The sequence below is a fragment of the Citrus clementina genome, unplaced genomic scaffold (assembly GCF_000493195.1).
Source record: "Citrus clementina cultivar Clemenules unplaced genomic scaffold, Citrus_clementina_v1.0 scaffold_2, whole genome shotgun sequence".
In the NCBI taxonomy this organism is placed as follows: domain Eukaryota; kingdom Viridiplantae; phylum Streptophyta; class Magnoliopsida; order Sapindales; family Rutaceae; genus Citrus; species Citrus x clementina.
This window is the reverse complement of record NW_006262688.1, coordinates 36275455-36301164: the sequence shown is the minus strand read 5'-3', so window position 1 is coordinate 36301164 and position 25710 is coordinate 36275455. Positions and strand designations below refer to the sequence as shown.

Below are 25710 nucleotides of genomic sequence, written 5' to 3'. Positions count from 1 at the left end.
GTCCACGCCTCCAAGCCAACCGAGCTCGAGGATTTCACTATCTAAGCCTCCCAAGGCTTCAAGTTTTTACAATTGATTTCCAAGGTGTCAATGAACCTTTACAACCAAGAGATTATCTCCCCAATCTCTTCACCCCAAGTGTTTCCCACACTTAAACACTCACAATTTGGTAAGGAATGAAAATTACAACAAAAACTCTCTTTAAGAGTTGATATGCAACTAATAGCTCAACAATGATTCAATCAATAATGATTTGCGTTTTGGAAGCTCAATATATGTTGTATGATCTTATATTTGCATGTATTGGTGCTTAAAATGAAGTTTGAGTTGAGTTTTTATAGTGGAAGCCCAAAAACTAGCCGTTATAGGCAAATTCCAGCGCTCAAGCGGTTAGCCGCTTGATTTATCCGGCTAGCCGCTCAGGAACAGTAATATTACCGTTATTTTTGAATTTGCTACAGTAACACTGTTCATTGAAATTACACTTTGGCCCAAAACTTTCTATAATTATAATATGGCCCAAAACGTCAGAAAAATTTGCAAATAGGTCCAATTTCAGAACTTCTCAAGAATAGTGTCTTTCCCAAACTTTTTAAAATTATGATATGACCCCAAAGATTTTATTGTTTCGCACAAAGGTCCTTTTCAACATAATACCCATATTTTTCAAAGTTCTCAAAATCTTTCACTTTAGTTCAAAATATTCATAAATTATAGTATGGCCCAAAATATTTAAAATGTTTGAAAAAAAAAACATCCAACTCCGAAATTTGATACTTATTAAAATCAAAGATTTCAAATCTTAGCATTTAAGTCCAATTTACTTAAATCCACAAAATACTTTACTTTATAAAAATAAAATATTTTAGTTTATGAAAAGTATTTAATTAAATTAATTTCTTGAGCTTCTCAAATGCTAAATCATGCATCAATTAAATCATACCGGCTTTACAAGAATTTTTCGCAATAATTCGTCCGTTGAGCTCTAAGCTTTATTCTTGATTTCGCCGTTGTCCGTTGAGTGTCTTCAATCTTGATTTCACTTGATTCACTTGCATAAATATTATCCTTCAAAAACTAGTGTAAATGTGAAATACAATATTTATTATTTTTACTTAAGACACATGTTTGTTATCATCAAAATTACATTATGTGTAGCCCTTTAGGCTAACAATCTCCCCCTTTTTGATGATGACAAACATCTCATGTATTTTGATATTAAACTTCCCCTTAATACATGGCATACATGATTAAACACATAAATCAAAAACTCCCCCTGAATATTTGATTTATATAATTTGAAAGCTCCCCCTTAATATTTCAAAAACATGCATAAATGCTTGAAATACAAAAAATATGTATTACATGTCTTCATATTCAAAATACATGACTTCTCCCCCTTCATCATCAAAATTACTAGTAATTCATGCTAAGACCGAAAATATTTAACCAAAATATCATTATAAAAAAAAAAAAAACCCATCATGTTTATTACCCTCTTAAAAAAAATAGAAACATGCAATTGAAAAAAAAGATCATCAAAAATGATTCAAGAAAGATATTACAAATTGTGTGCGAGCAAAAATTTCGGCAGAGTCTCCCCTTAAAAATGAACAAATCTTCAAATACACAATGTAATTAAAAACACTTCCATATAAGCTTAAGAAACAAACCAACAACTCCACCAAGTCATCAAGCAACACATAAGAATTAAGCATAAAACATCATCCAAATATAGCATTTCCGAAAATCAAATAACAAGATATCATCCGCAAATGAAAAAAAAAAAAAAAACAACAATGCATGAATAAATGTAGTGCAGAGTGACAAATAACAAAATAAAATAAAGTACTAAGGAGATGGTGGATGTGAGGAAGAGGATGGGGATGGAAATCCAAGGGCTGCAAAAAGTTGCTGCTGGCCATCAAGAAGCTGCTGCTGTTGAGCAAAGAGACGCTCTCGCTCGGAAATGGACTGAAGTTGAAAAGCTTCAAGCATAGACTGGAGTCTGTCTTGCCGCTCAGAAAGTGAATCCACTTTAGTTAACAGCTGCTGCAACGGATCCTCAGAGTCAGCTAAAGTAGAGTGGGAAGGACCCTCGGAAGGTGGAGGATGTGAGAGATATGGAGCACTAAGATCACGAAGCAAGTGTGGGGGACGGACATCGTTAAAGAAACGATGATCTGAAGGAGCAGGTTCCGTAACCTTTTTGGTTCTTTGATCTTTATGCCAGCTATCATCCCTCCAATAAAAACCCAGATTAGCGATTGAATCATCGCCTAATTCCCTCGAATTCAAGGAGATTGACTCGGTTATAGGGACATGGAAATACTCTAGAATTCGAGTAATAATACTAGCATATGGAAGGGATCTTTTGGCTAAATTGGGAGTACTAAGCATATGATTAAGAATAATATATCCAATATTTAGCACCCTCTCCTCTAGAATGCAGTCCAAAATGGCTACATCTAAACGACTAACTTCATCTGCATGACCCCCCCTAGGAGTAATCACATGATGGAGAACATAATGAAGGATTCGAGTTTGAAGAGGTAAGGCTTGAGATTTTAAAGGTGAGTTACAAAATGCAGTGGACAAATCACGCCGTCGACAAATTTTTCGAACGGCATTTTCAAGAGAAAACCAAGGTTGTTTGATTTTGGCTCTAGCACTATATATTTCCAATCCCTCATTTGGAGTGCCAAGGATAGAATTTAGCAAAGCAACATCAAATTCAATGTGAATTCTCCCAACATTAGTAACAATTCTATTTGACACATCCGTATCCATATTCGAATAGAAAACCTTGACTAAATTTTCATAGTAAGGATCATTAACGACCAACACATTCTTCCATCCCATAGCAATAAGTAAATCTTTAAGAGAATTATCACAAATTTCTAAATTCTTCATATTATTGAGATTGACAAAATGAGGAGTAATTACCGTCCTTGGTTTGAAATGGTCGAGAAAATTTTTCCGAAGTTGGAGTCGAGGAAAATGAATCAACATAAAGTCCGAATAATCTCCATGATCATCCTTACGCTTCTTGGCCACGTGTTTCCCCTTGGATTTGTCACCACCCGCCATTGTTGGAAGAAAAAAGAGCTTAAAAAAGCAATTTCGGGTTTTAACAAAGTTTAAGTAAAACGGATTTGTTTGAGGCAAGAGAATCAATCCTAGAGATGAATGAAGCTAGTTTATGATTAAAAAAGAGCTAAAGGATGCTTGAAAAATAAAGAGAGAGAAACGGGTAGAGTGAGAATTTTTGATTTTGGGTTTTATGTGGAGAGATGATGAAATCAAGTTTTGAGAGTGAAAATTGAAGGAGTAATGGATGAATAATGAGTTGGATGATTGATTTTAACAAGAAAAGGAGTGAAAGATGAAGAAATTTGAGAAAGAAAATGGAGAGCACTATTCATGCGGGAATGGAATGAGGATGGAATGATGAAGAACAAGTGAAGAAATCATGATGGAGAAGTGTTTAATGAAGATGAAATGCATGGGTATTAGTTTGAATGGTTGATTTGGGCATGAAAATGGATGAAAAAAAAAGAAAATGGAGGTGAAAATGGATGGGTTGCTCACGGTTTTGAGTGAGAGAGAAAGCATGTGCAGAAAACTCACGAAAGAGGAAGAAGAAGCAAAACAAAATCATCCAAACCCGTGACCAAGCGGCTACCCGCTTGGGGGCAAGCGGCTAGCCGCTTGCTCTCGGGTTGGGGGACATTTCCAAGCGGTTAGCCGCTTGGACCAAGCGGCTAGCCGCCTGGTTGCTGTCCAGCTGCACCTTAGTTAATTTCCGGCCAATTTTAATCAATTTCGTGACCATTTTGTGATCCCGAAACATCTCAAGAGCCAATCTAATGCATGATTCATGATTTTAAACATCCAAAAGATAATTAACTCAAACAAATAATCCATCCAACAAGCATACAATCATGAAGCATATAAGCATTCAAAACTTAAGAAAATGCAGAAATGTCAACTTCGAAATAAAAACTGTATTGATTGAGCGAGAATTAACATGCAAGCTATATACCGTTGGAAAGATAATTAAATTAGCTTTCCAATAAATTTTACAGTGCTGGATTTGGAATTCTCTAGAAAACGTTATGACCAATTCATTACAGCATGCGCAGACTCGGGATTTTCAACGACTCATTTTCTTTCCAAACAATTTTAATAGATTCAATAACATAAATAGAGATGTTAATGTGAAAATTTCATCATCCCAAGTTCATGCCGAATTTTTGAAAATTGTTCTTCGCAAAGGGGTTTTGTAAAAATATCGGCAAGTTGTTTTTCCGTAGAGATAAATTCTAATGCAATATCACCTTTTTGAACATGATCTCTCAAGAAATGATGTCTAATCTCTATATGCTTGGTCCTAGAATGTTGAATGGGATTCTTTGAAAGATTTATGGCGCTAGTATTATCACACTTGATAGGAATTTTTTCAAGAATAATACCATAGTCTCTAAGTGTTTGTTTCATCCAAAGTGCTTGTGCACAACAACTTCCTGCGGCAATATATTCCGCCTCAGTAGTTGAGAGTGCCACGGAATTTTGTTTCTTACTAAACCATGAAACAAGTGAATGACCTAGAAAATGACAAGTTCCACTAGTACTCTTTCTATCGACCTTTTGACCAGCAAAATCGGCATCCGAAAAATAAGTTAAATCTATATGAGTTCCTCTAGGATACCAAAGGCCAATATCTATGGTTCCACTTAAATAACGAAAAATTCTTTTAACAGCAAGCAAATGAAATTCCTTGGGACAAGATTGAAATCTTGCACACAAACATACACTAAACATGATATCGGGTCTACTTGCGGTTAAGTAAAGTAAGGATCCGATCATACCTCGATACTTTTTAATATCAACCTCTTTACCTTTCTCATCTTTATCAAGCTTGATTGTTGTACTCATTGGAGTATTCTTGGTATTTGATTCATCAATACCAAATCTCTTGAGCAAGTCTTTGACGTACTTCGCTTGGTTGATGAAAATCCCCTCATTGTTTTGTTTGATTTGAAGTCCAAGAAAATACTTCAATTCTCCCATCATGCTCATCTCAAATTCCTTACTCATACAAGAGGAAAATTCTTTGCACAAAGATTCATTAGTAGAACCAAAAATAATATCATCAACATAAATTTGAACAAGTATATCTTGATTTTTATTTTTAATAAAGAGAGTAGTATCCGCTCTTCCCATCGAAAAACCGTTATCCAACAAGAAATTTTTAAGCCTATCATACCATGCTCTAGGTGCTTGTTTTAATCCATACAATGCTTTTGCTAACTTATACACATGATTTGGAAATTTCTCATTTTCAAAACCAGGAGGTTGTTTCACATAAACTTCCTCCATAATATAACCATTTAGGAAAGCACTCTTGACATCCATTTGAAATAAAATAAAATCTTTATGACATGCAAATGCTAACAACATCCTAATGGATTCTAATCTAGCTACAGGTGCAAAAGTTTCATCGAAATCAATTCCTTCTTCTTGGTTGTATCCTTGAGCCACTAATCTAGCTTTATTTCTTACAACCACACCGGATTCATCCATTTTATTTCTAAATACCCATTTAGTGCCTATAATGGATTGATGTTCCGGTTTAGGAACCAATTCCCATACTTTATTTCTCTCAAATTGATTTAACTCCTCTTGCATTGCCATAATCCAAAACTCATCATTTTCCGCATCCGCAAAAGATTTTGGTTCAATTTGAGAAATAAATGCAGCATGCTCACATGTGTTTCTAAGTGATGATCTAGTTGTGATACCTCTTGAAGGATCACCTAAAATTAAATCTTTAGGATGAGAGGAAACATACCTCCACTCCTTGGGGAGTGTTTGAGAACTACCTTCTTGTTGCTCCAGCTCCATATTTGTTTGTTCTTCTTGTCTATCCCCTTGATTTTCTTTTGATGATTCTTCTTGTAACTCTCCATCTGCATCATCATTAACAACTCCTTTCTCCGCAGAGGAGGGGTTAGATTCATCAATCGTAACATGCATGGATTCTTCCACAACTAAAGTTCTTTTATTATAAACTCTATAAGCTTTGCTTGAGTTTGAATACCCGAGAAAGATGCCAACATCAGATTTTGGATCAAATTTACCAAGATTATCTTTTGTGTTTAAAACAAAACATTTGCATCCAAAAACTTTGAAATAACCAATGTTGGGTTTTCTATCTTTCCAAAGCTCATAGGGAGTTTTATTGAGATGAGGTCTAATCAACACCCGATTTAAAACATAACAAGCGGTGTTGACGGCTTCGGCCCAAAAATATTTTGGTAATGCATTTTCATTTAACATGGTCCTAGCCATTTCTTGAATAGACCTATTCTTTCTCTCAACAACTCCATTTTGTTGTGGAGTCCTAGGTGATGAAAATTGATGCTCAATGCCAAAATCATTACAAAAATTTTCAAATGCATGATTTTCAAACTCTTCACCATGATCACTTCTAATACAAGTAATAGAATAACCCTTTTCATTTTGAACCTTTTTACAGAAAATTCTAAATGCATCAATGGCATCATCCTTATTAGCTAAGAATAATACCCATGTGTATCTAGAATAATCATCTACAATTACAAATGCATAAAATTTGCCACTCAAACTAGCATATCTAGAAGGTCCAAACAAATCTATGTGAAGTAATTGAAGAGGTTTTAAAGTAGAAATATGATTCTTGTTTTTGAAAGAGATTTTGATTTGTTTTCCAAATTGACATGCTTCACAAATTCTATCCTTTTGAAAACTAATTTTTGGAAGACCTTTAACTAAATCGTTTTTCGAAATTTTTGAAATTAAATCCATGCTAGCATGTCCTAGTCTTCTATGCCATAACCAACCATCATCATGCAATGCCGAAAAACATTTATCATGAGTAGATGCACACTCTATATCAATTGTGTAAACATTGCCACATCTATTTCCCATAAACAAAATTTTTCCATCACATGCATTCTCAATAACACATCTTGATTTATCAAAAACAACTTTATAACCTTTGTCACATAGTTGACTAATGCTAATCAAATTGTGTTTCAAATTTTCAACCAAACACACATTTTCAATTAGAGTTGAAGAAATTTTACCAACATTTCCAATTCCGAGAATTTTTCCTTTTGAGTTATCTCCAAAGGATACATCTCCACCATTTTCGATTTTGGTGAAACTTGAGAACCATGCATAGTTTCCGGTCATATGCCTAGAACATCCGCTATCCAAGTACCATTTATTCTTCTTTTTCTTCAAGCCCTGTAAAGGAAATTTTATGTTTTAGGTACCCAAACCTTTTTGGGTCCTTGATCGTTAGCAACGGTTCCTTTTGGAACCCACACACATTTGACACCATTATATGCATTCCTTTTTACGGGACATCTATATTTCATGTGACCATTTTGATTACAATAATGACAAACAATCTTATGATCATTTGTGGAGGTAGCTTTAACAAAATAATTCTTATAATACTTTTGCTTCAAATTAGGCTTATATCCAAGTCCTCCTTTATCAAAAACACATTTTTGGGAGTTAAGCATATTATCCAACATCTTTTGCCCATTTGTAAATTTTAGAACAACTTTACTAAGTTCAATATTCTTTTTCTTGAGCATTTCATTTTCCTTTTTCAAATCATCTACATGTGACTCTAAATGCTCATGTGAAGTACTAGATTTTTCACTTGATAATGCAACTCTATTATGCAAGGTTTTATTCTCTAATTCTAATCCTTTAATCTTCTCATTCAATGACTCATTGCATTTTTGCATGGCATCCTTTTCATTTGTAGATTCTAGCAATTTCTTTTTAAGGCATGCATTCTTTTTACCAATTTTCATCAACTCATCATGCATTTCTTTAAAAGCATCATACAATTCATCATAGGTTGGACCACTTACCTCATTGAGATCATCATCATCTCCTAGTGCCATAAGTGCTAGGTTTGAAACTTCTTGCGACTCATCTTCATCACTTGAATCTTCATCGCTATCATCCCAAGTAGCAACCATAGCTTTCTTCTTGAGTTTGTTGAGAAGTGGGCATTCCGATCTTATATGGCCGGGCTTCTTGCATTCATAGCATATGATTGCCTCTTTCTTCTCCTTTTGGTTTTTGAAATTTTTGAATTTTCTTCGGTCACCAGTTTTCTTGAAAAATTTTCTGAACCTCCTTGCTAGCATAGCCAACTCCTCATCATCCGGCTCACTTTCCCCATCACTCTCATATTTGGTGACTTTGAGAGCAATGTTTTTCTTCCTTTCCTCATTTCCTCTTTCAGCTGCCAAATCTTCCTCATAAGAAATAAGAGAACCAATTAAATCATCAATAGGTAAGATATTCAAATCTTTAGCTTCCTCAATGGCAGTCCTTTTTGGTCTCCATTCCTTAGGTAATGACCTAATGATTTTCTTAACTTTCTCGCTATTTGAAAAAGTCTTTCCTAGGGCTCCTAGAGTGTTTACTATATCTGTAAATCTAGTATACATAGAATACACACTCTCATTTTGTTCCATTTGGAACAATTCATATTGCCGAGTGTACCTACTAATTTTAGACTCTTTCACTTGATTCGTGCCTTCATAAACAACTTCAAGTTTGTGCCAAATTTCATTAGCACTTTCACAAGTAGACACTCTATGAAACTCTTTCTTATCGAGTGCACAAAACAAGGCATTCATGGCTTTGGAATTTAGAGAGGCTTTTCTCTTTTCCAATTCATTCCATTCCCGTGAAGGTTTTGGAATGTCTTCCCCAATTTCATTTTTAGTCAAAGGCATGAATGGACCATCACATACAACTTCCCAAATTTCATAATCTAATGCTTGTAAATAAATTCTCATCCTAGTTTTCCAATACGGGTAGTCATTTCCGTCAAAGAACGGTGGCCTAGTTGTGGATTGTCCTTCCCTAAAGGTTGAATCATTTTGGGTTGCCATTGATCTTTTACTCTAGACGATTAAGTCCTAACAAGAGAACCAAGCTCTGATACCAAATGAAATGCAAGTAACGCAACCCAAGAGGGGGGTGAATTGGGTTTTTAAAAATAATGCAATACGATTCGCACAATAAATCAATCTAACGCCTTAATGAAATAGAGAACAATAAATTCAAGCAAGCGTAAAAATAAAAAGAGCAAGGGAAGAGAAAAACAAACACGCGGATTTTTACGTGGTTCGGCAATCCTCGCCTACGTCCACGCCTCCAAGCCAACCGAGCTCGAGGATTTCACTATCTAAGCCTCCCAAGGCTTCAAGTTTTTACAATTGATTTCCAAGGTGTCAATGAACCTTTACAACCAAGAGATTATCTCCCCAATCTCTTCACCCCAAGTGTTTCCCACACTTAAACACTCACAATTTGGTAAGGAATGAAAATTACAACAAAAACTCTCTTTAAGAGTTGATATGCAACTAATAGCTCAACAATGATTCAATCAATAATGATTTGCGTTTTGGAAGCTCAATATATGTTGTATGATCTTATATTTGCATGTATTGGTGCTTAAAATGAAGTTTGAGTTGAGTTTTTATAGTGGAAGCCCAAAAACTAGCCGTTATAGGCAAATTCCAGCGCTCAAGCGGTTAGCCGCTTGATTTATCCGGCTAGCCGCTCAGGAACAGTAATATTACCGTTATTTTTGAATTTGCTACAGTAACACTGTTCATTGAAATTACACTTTGGCCCAAAACTTTCTATAATTATAATATGGCCCAAAACGTCAGAAAAATTTGCAAATAGGTCCAATTTCAGAACTTCTCAAGAATAGTGTCTTTCCCAAACTTTTTAAAATTATGATATGACCCCAAAGATTTTATTGTTTCGCACAAAGGTCCTTTTCAACATAATACCCATATTTTTCAAAGTTCTCAAAATCTTTCACTTTAGTTCAAAATATTCATAAATTATAGTATGGCCCAAAATATTTAAAATGTTTGAAAAAAAAACATCCAACTCCGAAATTTGATACTTATTAAAATCAAAGATTTCAAATCTTAGCATTTAAGTCCAATTTACTTAAATCCACAAAATACTTTACTTTATAAAAATAAAATATTTTAGTTTATGAAAAGTATTTAATTAAATTAATTTCTTGAGCTTCTCAAATGCTAAATCATGCATCAATTAAATCATACCGGCTTTACAAGAATTTTTCGCAATAATTCGTCCGTTGAGCTCTAAGCTTTATTCTTGATTTCGCCGTTGTCCGTTGAGTGTCTTCAATCTTGATTTCACTTGATTCACTTGCATAAATATTATCCTTCAAAAACTAGTGTAAATGTGAAATACAATATTTATTATTTTTACTTAAGACACATGTTTGTTATCATCAAAATTACATTATGTGTAGCCCTTTAGGCTAACACATTTATTTTGCCAAGTAAACACATTAATGACATTTCAGCACATTCTCATTCCCATTTATTTTTGTCAACTAAACATTGGAACGTCATTCCCATTCGCAGTCCATTCTCATATCCAGCTCATTCCTATTCCATGAAGTAAACGCACCATTAATTAAAGGAGAACATGTTAGCTTTGCAGTGGTAGAAGCTATTGAGTTGGGTTTACAAGTGGCAAATACGTTAGCTTTATAGTGGCTTTAATTTTCCTACTACACATACTCCAACCTACTTCAAAAATATTATATATGATTATATTATATATAATCATTTTTAGGTGTGAATGCTTTCATTTTTTTTATACAATTTATTATGAATAAATATAACATTACTGCTTCAAATACCCATTTAGCACACTAAATCAACATGCAATTCTCTTATCCTTAACCCTAATATTTTTCTTCCCCACTCCTTAAGGGGGAACTCAATATATATGTATGAAATTTTTAACTTGGACGACATATGTGAGATTAATGTAGCGCTAAACATGATAGATAAATGAAACAAAGGTTTCAAAGAATGTCCATTGGGAATGAGATTAATGTAGCGGAAAGCATGGTAGATAAATGAAACACAAGGTTTCAAAGAATGTCCATTGGGAAAAATAAATTAAAAAGATGATAAATTATAATAGAGCAAATCTAGAAAGAGAATTTCACCTAAATAAGAAAAAAAAACTCTAATTTCATACCAAATATGAATTTAACCAAAAAAAAAAAACCCAAGTTAAAAAAAATTAAAAGACTCTGTAACACCCAAAAAAAATTCGTGCGGGCCTTGTTAAGGCCCAAAGCGGACAATATCTTGCCAGGTCTGGGTTGGGTCATGACATTATGGTATCAGAGCGGCTCCGCGGATCACCCCTTATAAACCCAGCATCTCTCCCGTGCTTTGCCGATGTGGGATTCGCCTAAGGTGTTACAGACTCCCTAAAATAATAAAGCCTAACATATCATCCTACATTAGGCTCCTCCACTTGAAAAAAACTCGTCCTTAATTTTTCTCTAACAAGATAAGGGACCATCAGCATGATGAATCTTGATATTTAGAACACCTACCTTCAGTTTCTTTGTAAGAATGGGTTCTGTGGATAGTCAAAAACTTGTCTCTAAGTCATCGTACTGTGTGTTACAGGCACACTAGTACCTCCATGGCATTGATCTTGATTCTTGTTGCTGTTAAAACCTCCCATCAAATCACATATCAGTTCCCCAAATTGAAGTTTTCATGAATCAGAGCCTCAAATAGAAGTTGTTAGAATAGATCTTGTACAACGATTGTACTATCCTTTGATAGTGGAGCCCTCTCACTCCCTAATCGTCATTAGGAGAGCGGCTTCTTATACGCTCATCCGGACAACAATTTTGATAACTTCTATTATTAGAGTGCTCACTCTCTAATCGTCGCTGGCAGAGTGATTAGAAATGATTCTTGCTTTGATGTCAAATATCATGGCAGACATGGTAGCTAAATGAAAAACAAGGTTTTAGAGAATTCCCATTGGGACATACACACTTTTTTGAAATAAATGATCAAAATTTTACATAAACACTCAATTTATAATACAGCATATCCACTACCTATATTAAATCAAGTAAGAGAACCCCACCTAGGGAGAAAAAGTACTCCAATTTCATACTGTAAGACTCTAATAAGTAATCTGGTTTAAAAAAATTAAAAGACTCCCTAAAATAATAAAATCCTAAATATTATAAAATATCTTCCTACTTTAGACATCCTTTTAATTTTTTAGTTTACAAAACAAAGAATCAGTAATTTTTTACTTCAATTATTTGGTGTTTCTTCTATGCCTATTGCCTCATAAGAGATCCAAATTTCTATCTTTGAAATCTTTATGTTGAAATTGACAATTGATTGCTGATATTGTCAAGGGGGATTCTCAAATACTCAAATTAATGTATAGCACTTATTGCGTGCTCTTTTTATAATAGCCAATGACTGAATATAAAAAATTTAAGGGAAACGAGAGATAAATAGATCATTTGCTTGATATTTTGTTATGAAATATAAAATATGTACTTATTATGAGAAATTTTTTTTTAAATAACAATAACTATAAGAAAATATCTTACCATTAATTTTGTTATTCACACCGAAACCTATATTTCATATTTTAAATATAAATCTTTTTATTTTAATTTTTTATTTATATGATTTATTTAATTAAAAATAAATAAGAATAAAAGTGTTTTTGAAAATAACAATAATACTATAAAATTATGGTATCAAGAGTATTGATTATTATAAAAATAGTAAGGGTAAATGGTATTAGGGATGGCAATGGGGTGGGATAGGGATGAGGAGACCTACCCAATTCTCTACCCCACTACAAATTTTTGCCTCCATCATCCACTCCATTCCCCAGTAAATTTAGTGGGGTGGGATGGGGAATCCCCATGTGGAGAATGATTTCCCCATCCCCACCATATTCTCCATTTACCTATTTTATAGTAGGTATAGATACATAATTTCAGTAAATTAAAAATTAGATACTTAAAATAAAATTATCACCATATTATAAAGTATTTAAATTATTTTAAAAAAACTCTAAAAGTTTAAAACAATATCTTAAAAGAATATCAAAACTGAAAAATGTTTGAAGAGAGCAGCACCATAAAAGAGAAAAAAAATAATAATGTTTTAAAGTCGAAAAAGAATTATATTGCATGGTTTTCTTTTAGTTATATCATGTTTATATTACGTAAAAATGAAAAGAAAATTTATTAATTAACATTATATTTGATAAAACAAAAAGTATTAAATAAGAATTAAAAAAATATTTATATATAATGGGGATTGGGGTAGGGGTAGGGAGTACAAAACCAAATCTCACTCCGTTAAGAATTTGGGGATTATTTATCCCTCATTCCATACCCCATTCCCCAAAAATTATTTAAAATTTTCTCCATTTGGGGTGGGGCTCCATGGAGCTCCAAACTCGTGGAGGATTTTGTCATCCCTAAATGGTATATATTGATTTCAGTAAGGGAAAAACTAGCAATATCCTTATTGTCAATTTAAACTTAAAGAAATAACTGAAGGCTTAACAATCGACCTGTTTCTTTCTAATTTACCCGTATTTTGTATTCTGCAGTATAGACTATAGAAAGGACAACCATTCATAATTTTTGACTGCTACTTTCATGCCTTTTGTTTGTCTAATTATTTTGTTTGAGAGGTTTGCTCTCTTGGTTGTCCTCTGTAAGCTTTGCCGAGATTTTATATATGAATTTGGAAACTTGACATATCTCCAAGTATTCCTTCGGACGTAGTTGGGACTTGGGCATTTATTAATTTCAGCTGCTGGTATTAACAACACTTCATGCTTAAGACTGCCAACAACTAGATATCTGGTGAATAACTTTGCTGGATTTGAAACCATATAACATTGGTTAAGGGCTAAATTGGGAGTGCGGTTGAAATTTAATAAACTATTTATTTCATAATTTTTGATAAAAAATTGTGTTTGGTAAATTCTATAAAAGCAGCTGTTGAGTGTTAGAAAATGTATATTTATAAAGGAGAAAATTGTCATTTTACATTTCAAGTCTTGCTAACACCCTTATTTTTTATATATTTAAGTTTCTTGTGATTTAATTACGTGTGTTTTATTTTAATTAAGTATTTTATATATTTTAGGGGCATTATGGTCATTTCACAATGAATGAGAGATCATACGGTAAAACGGGCATCACTTTTGAACTTAAGACCGTAAAAAACCTTAGAAGGAGCATAAAAGGAAAAATTGCATTGTTCACATGTATGGTACTATTCATATATACAGTACTGTCTACGTTACTGTTCATGATACTGTTCACATAGACGGATCGATGACGTGGCATTGACCGATGATGTGGCATTGACTGATGAGGTGTCGCGATCCTGTTGGACTAAAATTCTTATGCACTGTTGATCGATGACGTGGCAGCATATTAGTGAACCAAAAATCTCGCGTACGGTACATGCATTACATAGGATTATTTTCAACCAAACCGTGTCGCTGTTCAAGCCGGGTCAAACCGTGTTACTATTCACCCACGTGGTCAAACCGCGTACTGTTGACTGATGACGTGGCGCAATTCTAAGCGTCCGAAATGTTTTCGATCCGATGGCCATGATTTACTCAATGTATCTATAAAAATGGGGCTCTCCCCCCCCTAATTTGATATCTCTGAATCCATTTTTGGACTCTATTTTCTGTAATTCCTTCTCCATCTTGTATTTTCTACGTATTTTAATAAATTCTCATTTTGCCCCTAGTTCAATTATGAGTAGCTAATTTTCTTTCAAGCTTGGGTTGAAGGTGAAGTCTCAACATGTGTCATGAGCTTTTATTTGGTAAATTTATTTTCTCTTCTCCTCTAGTTTTTGTGGATGTTTTGACTTCTCGTCGATAAATAATAATAATCTTGTCTAGATACCGTCTTGGTTTCACCAGCTATCTAGTACAAGGTTATTATTATTTCGCACGATAAGCTCTTAGCACCATAGTGATTAGAGTGTGGTTCATGAGGTGTGGATTCCCCCCTCATGATTTAATTGGTATTAATAAGGAATATTTAGCTCATGGTGCATGTTGATACGGATCCAGATACCCAAGTACGTCATTTTAATAGATTTTTATTCAATTTATTCTCGCCATTTAAATTCCAATTTTAGGATAATCCAAATCATTTTCACCATAAATCCAACCACCCATTTAAAAAATTAATTCTACACACAATTAAAATCCACCTCCTCGTGAGATCGACACTCATCACCATTAATCTATTCTACAATAGATTCGTACACTTGCGAGTTCAATAAAATTTGCACAATAGCAGCTTATTTAATAATTTTCTCTATTTTATCAGTAGTTTTTAAAAATAAATACGGATTACTTTTCATAAACAGCTTATTTAATAAGCTACCATACTTTTTTAAAATTCATATTATAACCCTATATTTTAATAAAAATAATAATTGTATCTCACTTATCCATAAACCCTTATATATAAATCATCATATATCATATTACTGCCATAATTTAGTTACCACCATAACCAAATACATTCTCTCTAGTTTTAATCTAGTAAGTTCATATTCTAATTTCATAATTATACCTTTTAAGGTTTAACCTATATTACATAGTTAAGAAAAAAAAGATATGTCTAAACAAGTTATTAAACGTGCTCTTAAAAAAAAAGCAATTAAAGCTTATATTTATTTTGGTCATTATATAATAAAACAACATTTTCATAATAAAATTTACCAAACGCATATACTCTATTTTTCAAACTCAGGGCAACCGTAACATCACAGTTTACCAAACACAAAACTGCTTTTTTAATCAGCAGCTTATTTTGTCAGCCTCTGCAATCCCAAACTAACCCTAATTCATGTATAGTGGTTAACACTTAAGAGGCAAGTAAATTGATTTTTAATGTAATAATTGATTATCTAACTAAATAATTCATTTTTATTAAACCAACAAAAAGAGTGTTTATAGTAATTTTATGAGTGTGTAGAACAAATAAAGATAATTAATTTAAAAAGTTTTAGTGAGTTATTTTTTTTTTGGCATTTTAAAGATTGTATATATAAAATAGAATTCAATATTTTCAATTTAGTAGATGAGTATTAGGATAATTTTTGGAGTGTAAATAGCCCTATCTATTTATTATATATTTCTTGCATTACATATAAAGATCTGTTCAAATACAAGGATTAATATATAAACAATTATTTTAATTTTTCTCAAAAAAAAAATTTATATGTTCCTTTATCCGTTTATTAATAATAACAATTATCAGCTACGTAAAAGAAGATATTCTATAACATTTACGAACGAATTTAGAGGTCAGAGCTTGTGCATGGAGATTGGAAAGCCCGATCGAGACTGATCTTTATCATCATATGATTTTGAAGTTTTTCATTTTCATATAAAGAAAGAAAGTAACAATAATTACAATTACTGTGTACAAATTGTAATCGGGGATTGATGGCCAACGTCAACTATTTGGATTGTCATTATCTTCATATCCAACTATTCTAATTTTGATTGGATTTTAATTAATGAGTAAATAACTTTCTAAAGAAGAAAACAGATGGCCGTGACCTGTCCTCCTAAGTCGGACTTCATTCCTAATCTGAATTATTAATTCCATAAATTCTAGGATTCTCCTTTAATTTCTTCTGTTTGGAGATTGAAATAGCTAGGTATCTGACTTGTCTACTAACATATAGAGGGAGAGTTAGAGAGGGAGAGTAATGGATAGAGTCATAGAGAGATGGAGTATCTTCTCTGCTTAAATCAGGGGATGCTAATATTTCTGATCATCTCACTTTGGTTTATAAAACAAGTCGTATCCCGGCAGAAGAGATTTGTAATTAAACTACACAACTGAACTACTGGTTTCATTATCATTTTAATTTGTGAACCTGAAATCTCACCACAATGACAATGTGGTTTCCAATCTCAAAGCTTTCATTGTTTGTCCTTTGTTACACTCTAATCTCATTGTTCCAGGCGCCGCCTTCTTTTGCAATCAAACAGGTGCGTACTCTCTTTAATTTAATTATTAATGGTCGATCGTTCGCAACATGCACGTATTGGTTTTCAACTAATCTAATCTTTGTTTCTATTATCTGTTTGTAAAAAAAACAAGTCTTATGTGGTATACTTGGGGTCACATGCTCATGGCCCAGAAGTGACGACGGCTGATCTTGATCGTGTAACTGATTCTCATCATGAGTTTCTTGGATCATTCTTGGGAAGGTATATATACATGCAATGCAGTTTAATTTGATATCACCTTTCAGTTTTATTCCTCTTATGTATATATCTGCACTTGTTCTGTACATGCATGCAGCACTGAAAAGGCCAGAGACGCAATCTTTTACTCATACCAGAACCATATTAATGGTTTTGCTGCTACCCTTGAAGAAGAAGAGGCAGCCGAGATTGCAAGTAAACTCAAAATGCATTTTATAGTCAACATTTATTTATCTGCTAACATTTTTTTTAAAAGTAAATTAAACTATGTATATATATGTTCAGAGCATCCAGATGTTGTATCAATTTTCCCTAACAAAGGGAAAAAATTACATACAACACGTTCCTGGGATTTTATGTTACTTGAAAACAACGGGGTTATCCATTCCAGTTCCGCATGGGGAAAAGGCAGATTCGGCGAAGATATAATCATAGCAAACCTTGATACGGGTATATACACCATTTATTTATTTATTATTCAATTGTTTGTTAACGTAATATATTGGAGAAGGGTGTCTCCTATTTATCTGGGATTTCTGATTATAAACTAAATGCGGCTCGGCAGGTGTTTGGCCCGAATCAAAAAGCTTCAGTGACGAAGGATATGGACCCGTTCCATCAAGATGGAAAGGTACATGTCAAAATAGCACTAAAGAGGGCGTTCGTTGCAACAGGTCAGCCATGCACATCCCCGACCCCCTCTAATCTATGAGTGCTGATCTAAAAATTATTACACCATGCGGTGCAATAGACCATATCTGATAGCTTTCCTAATCAGATTGGATAATTTCTGTTATATAAAAATATTTAAGGATAGACTAAAATATAAAACATAAATGTTAGGAAATTCCTTACTATATTAAAATAACAGAAATTCTCATATAGTTATAAGACCATTCACTGTTTATTGAACCAAAATACAATATAGCCAAGAGAAAACATGAATCAAAATACAAGAGCTTGCCGCATTGAATATGGTGTAATATCTTTTTTGGATTTTAACAAATTACATGATTTGGCACATAAATACATATGCAAAATTTATAGTAAGTTAGGATAGTATTTTGATTTCTAAGAATTTGTATCAACATGCATTTTTGAAGATTAAAAAACTCATATTTATTATATATGTACACATTTAAATTAATCAATGCTCACTTTCTTTTTATTACATTACATTTATCATGTATGTTCAAAGATTGCTGCATAAAACTCTTGTTTTCTCTTATCGTTTTGTCTTTACAGAAACCATTTACTTGATGATAGAATAAACTAACGTACGTAAATTTGGCAAACAACCTTCAAATAATTGCTGATTGTTAGATTGTATCTATGTTGTTAGAATATGTCACAGTCTTCTTTCACTGTATCTGCACGCAGCTACCTGAAATTTAGATTTTAGAATTCATTAATTCAAAGACATATGTATCTTGACATGTTATAATTATGTTAATTTCAGGAAACTCATAGGAGCAAGATACTTCAACAAAGCTTATGCTGCCTATGTAAAACAACACAACATTTCCGTCAATTTCAATAACACTGCGCGTGACCATGAAGGACACGGGACTCACACTCTATCAACAGCAGGTGGCAACTTAGTTCCAGGAGTAAATGTCTTCGGCATGGGCAATGGAACTGCCAAAGGTGGTTCCCCTAAGGCCAGAGTTGCTGCTTACAAGGTGTGCTGGCCTCAAGTGTCTGACGGCCAATGCTTTGACGCTGATATCTTGAAAGGCTTTGACATGGCCATACACGATGGAGTTGATGTGATTTCTGTCTCACTTGGTGGGGATCCTGCTGATTACTTTAATGATGGCACTGCCATTGGGGCATTTCATGCTGTTAAGCACGGCATTGTTGTTGTATGCTCTGCTGCAAATTCTGGACCGGAACTTGGAACCGTCACTAATGTTTCACCTTGGATCATCACTGTTGGTGCAAGCACCTTGGACCGAGAGTTCCAGAATTTTATTGAACTCCGAAATGGGCAGCGATTCAAAGTTTGTCCCTTCATTCACAAATTTTTCGATCGTTGGTCTCCTTGCCTACTTTCTACATGTTGTCTCTATGTCATAATAATTCATGTTTTTCTATTTCATTAATAACAGGGAACAAGCCTTTCCAAATCCCTTCCAAATGATACATTCTATCCACTTATTACTGGTTTGCAGGCTAAAGCTGGAAATGCAGACGACAATGCAGCGTAAGAACAAATTCTCCACTATTACGTTGAATTTAGTGTCTTTTTATGCATCATTTTATTTGTCATTAACTTGACTATTATTATTATTATTATTATTTTGCAACGCACAGATCGCTCTGCAAGAATGGAGCACTGGATCATGAAAAGGTTAAGGGTAAAATTTTGGTCTGTCTTAGGGGCGACACTGCCAGAGTGGACAAGGGAAGACAAGCAGCTGTGGCTGGTGCAGTAGGGATGATCCTTTGCAATGATAAGTCGAGCGGTAATGAAATTACTGCGGATCCTCATTTCCTCCCAGCATCACAGATCACTTATAAAGATGGTGTTAAAGTCTTGGACTACATCAAATCTTCAGAGTACGCATATCACTCCCTCCATTCCATTCAGGACTATGTATATAGATGTGTATGAATGAATGTTTTGTCAATTATCTTATGATTTTTGTGACGCGATCACAGTGATCCGATGGGATACATTACGTCACCATCAACGTACTTGAATGCGAAGCCCTCTCCGTTCATGGCATCATTCTCCTCTGCTGGGCCAAACAAGATTACACCAGAGATCCTCAAGGTTCTTCTTTAATCTTGGTTTCAAATTAATTTTGCATTGGAATTGGTGATTGGAGGAGCTTTAAATTAAACATTCTTATTATATCTATCAACATTGCAGCCTGATATCACTGCACCAGGAGTGAATATCATAGCTGCTTTTACTGGAGCAATAGGCGCGACAGAGCTACCCTATGATACACGCAGGATTCCTTATAACATAATGTCAGGCACATCTATGTCTTGCCCTCACGTTGCCGGTGTTGTTGGGCTTCTTAAGACAGCACACCCAGATTGGAGTCCGTCTGCAATCAGATCTGCTATAATGACCACTGCAAGAACAAGGGACAACACTGCGAATCCAATGCGTGATGGATCCTTTAAGAAGGCGACACCATTCAGTTATGGCTCTGGCCACATCAGACCAAATCGTGCCATGGATCCAGGATTGGTCTATGACTTAAGCGAAGATGATTACTTGGACTTTCTTTGTTCCATTGGGTATAACCAGACCACGATTAAACGGTTCTTTGGAAGTCAATATGAATGTTCGAAATCAGCTAATCTCGAGGACTTTAACTACCCTTCAATTTCAGTCCCTATGATCTCAGGCTCTGTGACATTGTCTCGAAAACTGAAGAATGTTGGATCACCAAGCAATTATGCAGCCAGTGTCCGTGAACCACTAGGAATCTCAGTTTCTGTTGAACCCAAAATCTTGACATTTAAGAAAATTGGGGAAGAGAAGAGCTTCAAGGTGACTCTGAAACCAAAGTGGTCCGGTGCACCTGATAACTATAGATTCGGGGAGCTTACTTGGACAGATGGAAAACACTATGTTAGGAGCCCAATTGTCGTTAATCAGGCTCAAGCCGAGGCCGAGTCTGGGGCCTGACTATGACAAATAGAGAGATATTATAAGTATTTTATTCTCTTTTGAACAATAGGATTAGTTGAATTCTCGATTAGGAAAATCAGTTTTCAGTGAGATAGATAGAAGAAATAAGTCTGATTTCTCATTTCTCTTCTGGGCTTAGTAAACGTGACCTTGACATTTACATTCTGAATTTTGGGACGAATTAAGAAGAAATTGCAATACAGTATTTGTTTCCCAAATATATTTAGCTCATGAGGTGTGGTCTGAAATTTGGCTCGGTGGCGGTGTAACTTGGAATAGACTCTTCACTGCTGAAAGAGGATTATTCATATAGCACTCCAAAGCCAAGCTATAATTAAAACCCAATGATCTGAAGGGAATTGACAAAAAAAAAAAAAGGTTGCACGTTATAAAAATTTACGATGCGAAACGTAATTGATTACCCAAAGAAAGCGATGGGGCCCACTCCAGTGGAGAGATGACAGCGAGGACGCCAAGTGTATATTATATTTATAGGGTTGCCTGGTTGGAAAAACTAAACTTAAAAACTAATGAACACGCCTTAGTAGTAGTAGTAGTAGTAGTGGTTAAAAATAATTTTGTACCTCTTATTATTTTTCAAGCTGTTTCAAATCGTCTCCTTTCTCGTTTCCTCCTTTTCTAAATCAAAAGTGAAATCCATAAATAAATTGACTCCTGATTGATCGGTCCTCATCAATCAAACAAACATGTCGTACGCTTACCTCTTCAAGTACATAATCATCGGCGATACCGGTAATAGTCTTATCTCAACCTAAGCATCGATCGTAATAGCCTTTTTAAGTTTTTTTATTTATTTTTTTTCATTTAATTGAATTATTCGTATATCCAAAAATATTTTGATGATTGATTGCAGGAGTTGGTAAATCATGTCTTCTTCTCCAATTCACGGATAAGCGGTTTCAGCCGGTTCACGACCTAACTATAGGAGTTGAATTTGGGGCCAGAATGATCACCATCGATAACAAACCTATCAAACTCCAAATCTGGGACACGGTTTCTCTCTATTTCGATTATTTTATTTCAATAAACGATTCAGTAGTTTACTATTCATTCAGCATCTCTTTTTTTTTTTTTTTTTTAATGATTCGATTCCGCAGGCTGGTCAAGAATCCTTCAGATCTATTACCAGGTCTTACTATAGAGGGGCTGCTGGTGCATTACTTGTCTATGATATTACCAGGTATCTTTTATTCATTGGAATATTGCTTCTTATTTGATTTCTTGGTGACGCATGAAGTTGGGATACAAATTTGGTCCAAATATTGGAATTCCTTGTATTATTATTTGGCTAATATCCTTGGCTTGGACCATCTTTTTTTTTTTTTCCTTGCTATTTGTTTAGCATTGTGATGCTTCTAAAAGAAACCTCTGCCTCAAATTTAGCTCCCAGCAGTTACAAGAGGCTTGCTCAAATATATGTAATTTACTTTGGTTTTAATAATGAACCCAAGCTATTGACGTGCGCGTCTCGTTTTGATTGTTTGGATCTTTAGGAGAGAAACTTTTAATCACTTGGCTAGCTGGCTGGAGGATGCAAGGCAGCATGCAAATGCAAACATGACTATTATGCTCATTGGTAACAAGTGTGATCTTGCTCATAGAAGGGCTGTGAGTACGGAGGAAGGTGAGCAGTTTGCAAAGGAGCATGGATTGATCTTCATGGAAGCCTCTGCAAAAACTGCTCAGAATGTTGAGGAGGTACTTTTTGTGATTGAGAATGTTTTCTGACAAATCCTTATCTTCCACACCAATTATCAATATTGGGATTTGTTATCTTGTTTCTATTATGTCTTGGCCCTTTTCACAGTAAAAATTTTTGTGCAGGCATTTATAAAAACTGCTGCAACAATATACAAGAAAATTCAGGATGGAGTTTTTGATGTATCGAATGAGGTTTGCTTCTTCTTCTTTTTAAAATTTATTTTTTTCTCTTGTCTGCCTTTCATTTTATGAATTCTTTTTAATTCTTATATCTTCTAGTGAACATATAGGCTTTCTTATTTCATACTTCCCTTTTGGTTGAGTTTCCTACTGTTTTTGAGCAAAACTTGCCTGCCGCTTGACCTTAAATTACTCTCCACGGTGCAAGGGATGTTTAGCTTTGGTTGGTTGCTAATAGAAATGTACAATAGTTGTATCCCAAAACGTGTTTGAATGGGTGGTTACTTTATAGATCATTGATAGGTATATTTTACAAGATCTTTATGCTAAGTGGTTATATATTCATAATAGCCCAAGGAGCAATTTGAATGTTGATGTGATACTTCTTATTTCAATGGTCATTGTAAAGCTAGAAAAATTTTGAGACATGGCATTATAATGCTTAGTGCTTGCTGGAAAACAATTCATACAAGAGAATACGTGCAGTTTCTTTTGAGCAGATGAGACATGTTGATGTTGTTCCTTATATCCTTTCTTATTTTCTTTCTTTTCTCGGGCAGTCCTATGGCATAAAGGTTGGATATGGAGGAATACCCGGGCCATCGGGAGGCAGAGATGGCTCTTCTTCTCAAGCTGGAGGTTGTTGCGGTTGAGAGTTGAGGATATGCTATTTTACCAACTTGATTGGAGCCTGTTTATTTGCCTATGGTTTATAATATTCTTCAATGTTCTTTTTTCTTTGGTTATTCGTCACTTGTTTATACGTGCAAATTCAGAATTGTTTGGTTTCTGTATAATCTTTCCTGATGCTCTGTCTGTTTGACTGTAAATGTGAGAGTTGTGCTGACGCCTTTATAGTTAAATGAAGTAGCAGCTTGTTGAAAGTTTAAAAAAAAAAATTTAAATAATAATAATAATAATAATAATAATAATAAATTAAAAAGAAAAAGAAAAGAATAACAATGGTATGTTGCATTTATTTCATTTTTTTTGTTAAAACATATAATCTACTATGTAAGCTGTTAAATTATGCGTGCTAGCTATAAAGCTAAAATCAAAATTTTAAGTTAAAAAAGGATTCCTCTTTCTCTCCCTATATATAAAAAATATTTTTACATGGGTGCTCATATTTTTGTTCCCATGTGTAAGTCATGATAATGAAGTTGGTTTCAATTTACTATTAAACTATATGGTTTAATAGAATCATTATTTAACTAACTATAAAATCATTTAACTTAATAACATATCTGTAAAAAAAATGAAGATACTCATATTAAAATTAAAAATAAGTTGAAAAAAAAAAATATTTTAATGTAGTATTCTCGTCGGTGTTTGTTCTTTTTTGGAGCTTCTAACTTAGCCTTGAGTTTAATATAGTTAGGGGCTCCTAATTGGAAGTTCATATATATATATAAGAGAAAATTTTCCAATTCAAAGCTCCTAATTGGAAGTTCATATATATATAAGAGAAAATTTTCCAATTCAAATTCAGAGTATGGGATAAATTGACAATGGTGTGAATATATATTTCACAATGGTATAAGAGCGTACTCATTCATGGTGTGAGTATATCCACATGGTGTGAATATATATATATATATATATACTATTAAGTCATATTTTAATAAAATTAATATTCAATTCACTTTAAATTCATGTGATTTGATAATGTGTTTGTATTAACTTTATTTGATCATTTTGCTTAATAACATGTCACATGAAAAAAAAAAAAAGGCGTTCACATGAGAAAAGGTTGTGTGTATAAATGTTTTAATTCAAGTTATAGATTTATTAAAGTCAAGTAAAGCTATTAAACTACATGATTTAATAGCATAATTGTATAATGTTGTTTAAACTATATGACTTATATAGTACTTTCAGGCTTTAATAAAGTCCATGATGTACTTGTACTCTATTAAAACGGAGTTTCCCTTGCTCCATAATATACAAAAATGAGATTTCTTTCTCTGTCTTTGGCTTACAATGGCAAGCTACTATGTTATAATAAGTATATAAATGGCAATGAAATTGTGGGTTCTAAAAATTGATTTGATCTAAATTAATTAATTAAATAAGATATAAAATAATCAAAATAAATAATACAGGTGAAGATTTTTTCTAATCTAACCAGTTGAATTATTTCATATAAAATAAATTCATATAAAAATTTGTAATTCCATCTTTACTTATTCCATAAAGAAGGTCCTACGGTCCAATAGCAAAATCCATACCAAGGTCCTATTTGAGATTGATCTTTTAAGATATAATTACTGTGAAAAAAAAATGTAACTATAAACATAAATATTAATAATATGTAATAAATATAAAAATTAATAAAATTATTAAAAATATAATAAAATTTTCATCAAATAAATAAAAAATTATATTAATATAATTTTTAAATTATAATAATTAATATTTATTAAATACTTTACTCACGACGTATTTTTTAAGATGCAATTACTTAACATCAATTTCAAACATCCGGTATTATCCATGAGCATTTATCACAAATTTATCTGACTGCACAAAAAAAATTTGAGGAAGGATGATTTGTCAACACTTCTCAGCGGTCAGAATTCGGCAAAAGTTGTGTTAATGATTTTGAGAGGAGAAAACTTTTTGTAAATAGAAAAGGCAGATCAGGCTTTGGGACCATCACCATCAGTGATTCAGTGCTACGAGGTACAATGCATGCTTACGTTATCATACACACGGGTCAGGTAAACTCGGTGAGACGGTGACCAGGTGACTGCCTAGTAGCCAACCAGGGAAGTCGCAAATTAAACAAATAATATATACTGTAATATATAAATCTAAATAAGTAAAGCAAAGGACAGAGACAGAAGAATATAAATTACTTAGTATTTTTCCTATTTTATAGCTTGTAATCTAATCCCTATGTTTACAGACACAAATATATGGAAAATCGTAAAGCA

At 33.6% G+C, this 25710-nt stretch overlaps 2 protein-coding genes across 2 annotated transcripts; both read left to right on the top strand.

The window, feature by feature from the left end:
• The first annotated feature begins 16797 nt into the window (after positions 1 to 16797).
• On the top strand, positions 16798 to 21038 carry LOC18051709 (subtilisin-like protease SBT5.4). Its single transcript, XM_024191257.1, has 10 exons — positions 16798 to 16995; positions 17108 to 17217; positions 17312 to 17409; positions 17500 to 17664; positions 17780 to 17888; positions 18674 to 19217; positions 19326 to 19420; positions 19531 to 19776; positions 19879 to 19993; positions 20093 to 21038. The coding sequence occupies exons 1-10, from the start codon at positions 16897 to 16899 to the stop codon at positions 20864 to 20866; spliced, it is 2355 nt and encodes a 784-aa protein (XP_024047025.1). The 5' UTR covers positions 16798 to 16896; the 3' UTR covers positions 20867 to 21038.
• Positions 21039 to 21410: 372 nt separating this feature from the next.
• On the top strand, positions 21411 to 23568 carry LOC18051708 (ras-related protein RABB1c). The gene is made up of 6 exons (XM_006449919.2): positions 21411 to 21622; positions 21744 to 21883; positions 21988 to 22070; positions 22384 to 22588; positions 22715 to 22783; positions 23332 to 23568. The coding sequence occupies exons 1-6, from the start codon at positions 21577 to 21579 to the stop codon at positions 23422 to 23424; spliced, it is 636 nt and encodes a 211-aa protein (XP_006449982.1). The 5' UTR covers positions 21411 to 21576; the 3' UTR covers positions 23425 to 23568.
• Positions 23569 to 25710: the final 2142 nt, after the last annotated feature.

Bases quoted from the DNA above. Each gene is read 5' to 3' on its own strand.
- LOC18051709 (XM_024191257.1), top strand. From the start codon at position 16,897: ATGACAATGTGGTTTCCAATCTCAAAGCTTTCATTGTTTGTCCTTTGT. The intron at 17,218-17,311 runs GTATATATACAT...ACATGCATGCAG, and splicing joins CTTGGATCATTCTTGGGAAG to CACTGAAAAGGCCAGAGACG. The intron at 17,889-18,673 runs GTCAGCCATGCA...TGTTAATTTCAG, and splicing joins GAGGGCGTTCGTTGCAACAG to GAAACTCATAGGAGCAAGAT.
- LOC18051708 (XM_006449919.2), top strand. From the start codon at position 21,577: ATGTCGTACGCTTACCTCTTCAAGTACATAATCATCGGCGATACCG. The intron at 21,884-21,987 runs GTTTCTCTCTAT...TCGATTCCGCAG, and splicing joins AACTCCAAATCTGGGACACG to GCTGGTCAAGAATCCTTCAG. The intron at 22,589-22,714 runs GTACTTTTTGTG...ATTTTTGTGCAG, and splicing joins CTGCTCAGAATGTTGAGGAG to GCATTTATAAAAACTGCTGC.